The sequence below is a fragment of the Aspergillus homomorphus genome, assembly GCF_003184865.1.
Source record: "Aspergillus homomorphus CBS 101889 unplaced genomic scaffold BO97scaffold_85, whole genome shotgun sequence".
Taxonomy (NCBI): domain Eukaryota; kingdom Fungi; phylum Ascomycota; class Eurotiomycetes; order Eurotiales; family Aspergillaceae; genus Aspergillus; species Aspergillus homomorphus.
In genome coordinates this window covers 31,831-34,876 of record NW_020291971.1, presented here as the reverse complement: position 1 = coordinate 34,876, position 3,046 = coordinate 31,831, and the positions used below count along the sequence as shown (strand labels likewise).

The window sequence follows — 3,046 nt, the reverse complement described above, 5'->3', positions numbered from 1 at the left end:
ATCACAATAGGCTAATTCCAAATTGACTAGCAAGTTACTATACACAAAATGGCCAATAGAACAGAATCAATTCCTCATCACTACTATCCCTCGACAATACAGTTACCGCATTACACAACAAACGAAACCCCAGTATTATCACTGATTGCTCAATTCGGGTTCCTCTGGGCTGCGGTACTTGGGATCGCTTTACTCATAATCCGCCGTACGCGACCTACTGCAAGTCGATCAGACCAGGTAGCATTCATTTGGATGTGCTTGAGTGAGTATCCTCTGCTTTCTTCGGGGTATATTTGTAAGCTAAACTGGAACCAAACCCAGCGGGATTCATTCATCTGTTCTTCGAAGCCTACTTTGTTATCAACCACAAGATCCTCGCCGGCTCGCAGGAACTATTCGGCCAGCTATGGAAGGAATACTCCCTTTCTGACTCCCGATATCTGACTTCGGACTCATTCCTTGTCTCCATGGAGGCAGTCACCGCCGTAAGTCTAGGAAATGGCTCAAACAGACCGTCTCAGTTGTCTCACGGAAGTTAAATCATCACTACATACAGTTCTTCTGGGGCCCTCTCGCATTCTTCATCGCATACTGCATCGCCACCCAGCATCCCGCTCGCCATGCTCTGCAGCTCATCATGTCGCTGGGACAAGTCTACGGGGATGTTCTGTACTATGCCACGAGCTTGTTCGACCACTACTTCCATGGGGTCTTGTTCTGCCGGCCGGAAGGCTATTACTTCTGGTTCTACTACTTCTTCTTCAATTTCATCTGGATGGTCGTAGGCTCCTGTTCGTATTTCCTCCACATCGCTCTTGATAGGATTCGAGAACCTGCTACTGACGTATCGCAGACTACGCGTATCAAAGTGCCGTGGCAATCACGCGTGCTTTCAGGAAGCTGGGTGAAGTTGAGCGGGGGCGGAAAGGGATTTGAGTCTGCATCAACATTAGCATGAAAGTATCTGATCAAGCAGTGCATAGGCGAGATCCGGCTCAGGTCATCGGAGAGAATCGCGCAAGGATCAAGTGATGGTATTATGCACTGCGATGCTTTGACAAAGCTCTAGGTGATGACTGCCTCTCTAGGATTGCTTGCATATTCTTGCTTTTTTTTTCTTTGATCACTAGATCTTTTCTCCGCAATAATGATTGAGGATAACTGAAGCGTCACGGACTTTCTGCTTCTTAGTCTCAAACCCTGCACAGCAGAATAGAATTCAATGGGTGATGCACGTCGTCGCGTTGATGTACTTACCTGGCTGTTCTGGCTTCGTTCGTATATAGGAAGATAAAAACTGCCAGTAAGTTAATGAGAAGAGTGATACCCAGCAAGAGAAAGGCTTGCATCGGGCGCGGTAGCAAACCAGACGAGACATCCATATCGCGCTCATTTTGAGATACACATTTTCAATGTCCACATCGGGAATTTCAGAACTTCGGGATTCTGTGTCGATGATTCAAGCCTCCACGGCTGGAGAATCCCACGGTCGTAATTTTTGGTGACCGTCTCTCAATCCTCTCCGCGAGTCTTCTCGCACGGGCATGAGCCAACCGCGACCTCGAGAAGGCGATATCCCAGAGCAAATAAGTCTGTCTGGAACGATCGAAGCGGCATCAGGGACTTTCCAATCCCGGTCATTTCCGAACACGCCGGGTATATCATGGGAGAATTTCAAGACTGGGAAGATGGCAAGAGAAATGGAAGGAAGCGATAACTTTAGCAGTGGGCGCCAGGGGGTGAATGTATGCATTTTGCCAAGGGAAAACCGTAACCAACTGTCTTCTCAGCGCCTAGCCAGCCACCCTGCACCTGTTTATGGGATACGTGAAGCCTGCAGTTGACGAACTGGAGTAATCATTCAGAAGATGACCTTTCTAAAGCATGATGTTTCCCCAGCGATAGGAAGAAGCTGCATAAGGGAAGTGCAGCGGCTCGATCTTGCAGCATCTGAAGGAAGGTCGGGCTTTAGGATCCCGGGGACCTTTCCGGCATGGCAGCGGCTTCTATAATGCTTGACTGTCTTTGCCTTCTAGGAAATCTGCTTGTTTTAGGGTGCTGGGTCGTCGTGGTTTGATGAGAAGATCAATCTGTGTCTCGGTAGAGCTTTTCGAGCAGCCTCAGGGAAGTTTGATGGTATTCCAAGGCTATAAGGGGGCACGATCAGGAAACAATGGGAAGTCATGCCTATGGAAATGCTCAATTGAGCTGGTCGAGCTTCATATCAGTTGAAGGGTTCTTTCCTAGCAAAGCGTAGAAGTGACTACATGCTTACAAAAGCTTTTTACCAAGACACTTAACGCATGCAACAAAGCTAGATGACGCATGGAGAAGCTAACTTCAACCCTGCAGAGGAGAGGAACATGATAGCTGCCCATGGAGCCTCGTCTGCGCTGACCGTGTTGAGGTAGCGAAACAATAGACTCGATTTTATAAGCCGACAGGTAGTTTGACAGCAAGCCAGAGAAAGCCGGAACTGTCAGAAGCATTGAGGGGGGCTGCTGAAGGGCACACTACTGATTTACTTGTGCATGTCGCTTGCCCCGTGGTCCGACCACGCCTTGACCGTCAGATTGTATTGTTCGTGGTGGAGTTCGTACGGGCAGCGGTGAGACTTTGACCGGTCTCGTTGGAGAGGTCCTGTGCGGCGACCTTCGTGAGAACAAGCCGCTGTAGCTGGCTGGTTGCAGAAGTGGACGTCGATCAGCATCAAGGGTTGGGAGACGACCCGACCCGCATGTTGACAACGCTCCACTTGCCCTGACTGAGGATGGCCAACCATGTCGGTTCCAGATCGGATGGTCCTGTGTTGGCCGCAACTGACTCAATGGGCCAGACCGCTGGGTAGGGATGATGGTATACTCCTGGTTGAGCTAGTTCTGGGCCAGCAGCTCCACCACTAGGTTGTCAGGAGAAGGCGGTTCGACTCGATGATCTCGCAAGTGAGTAGAACCAAGCCTCCGAGAGCCTCAGCGACCGCTTCGTGAATGTTCTGGTTTTTGATGGGCGACCGGCACATACTGGGGGTTCTTCGGGGAATGCGGCG

The 3,046-nt window shown here is 50.1% G+C and overlaps 1 protein-coding gene across 1 annotated transcript; it reads left to right on the top strand.

The window, feature by feature from the left end:
* Positions 1-1,211, top strand: BO97DRAFT_409412 (EXPERA domain-containing protein). The gene is made up of 4 exons (XM_025696060.1): positions 1-262; positions 322-485; positions 557-791; positions 854-1,211. Exons 1-4 carry the CDS (start codon positions 49-51, stop codon positions 934-936), a joined length of 696 nt encoding a protein of 231 aa, XP_025545984.1. The 5' UTR covers positions 1-48; the 3' UTR covers positions 937-1,211.
* Positions 1,212-3,046: the final 1,835 nt, after the last annotated feature.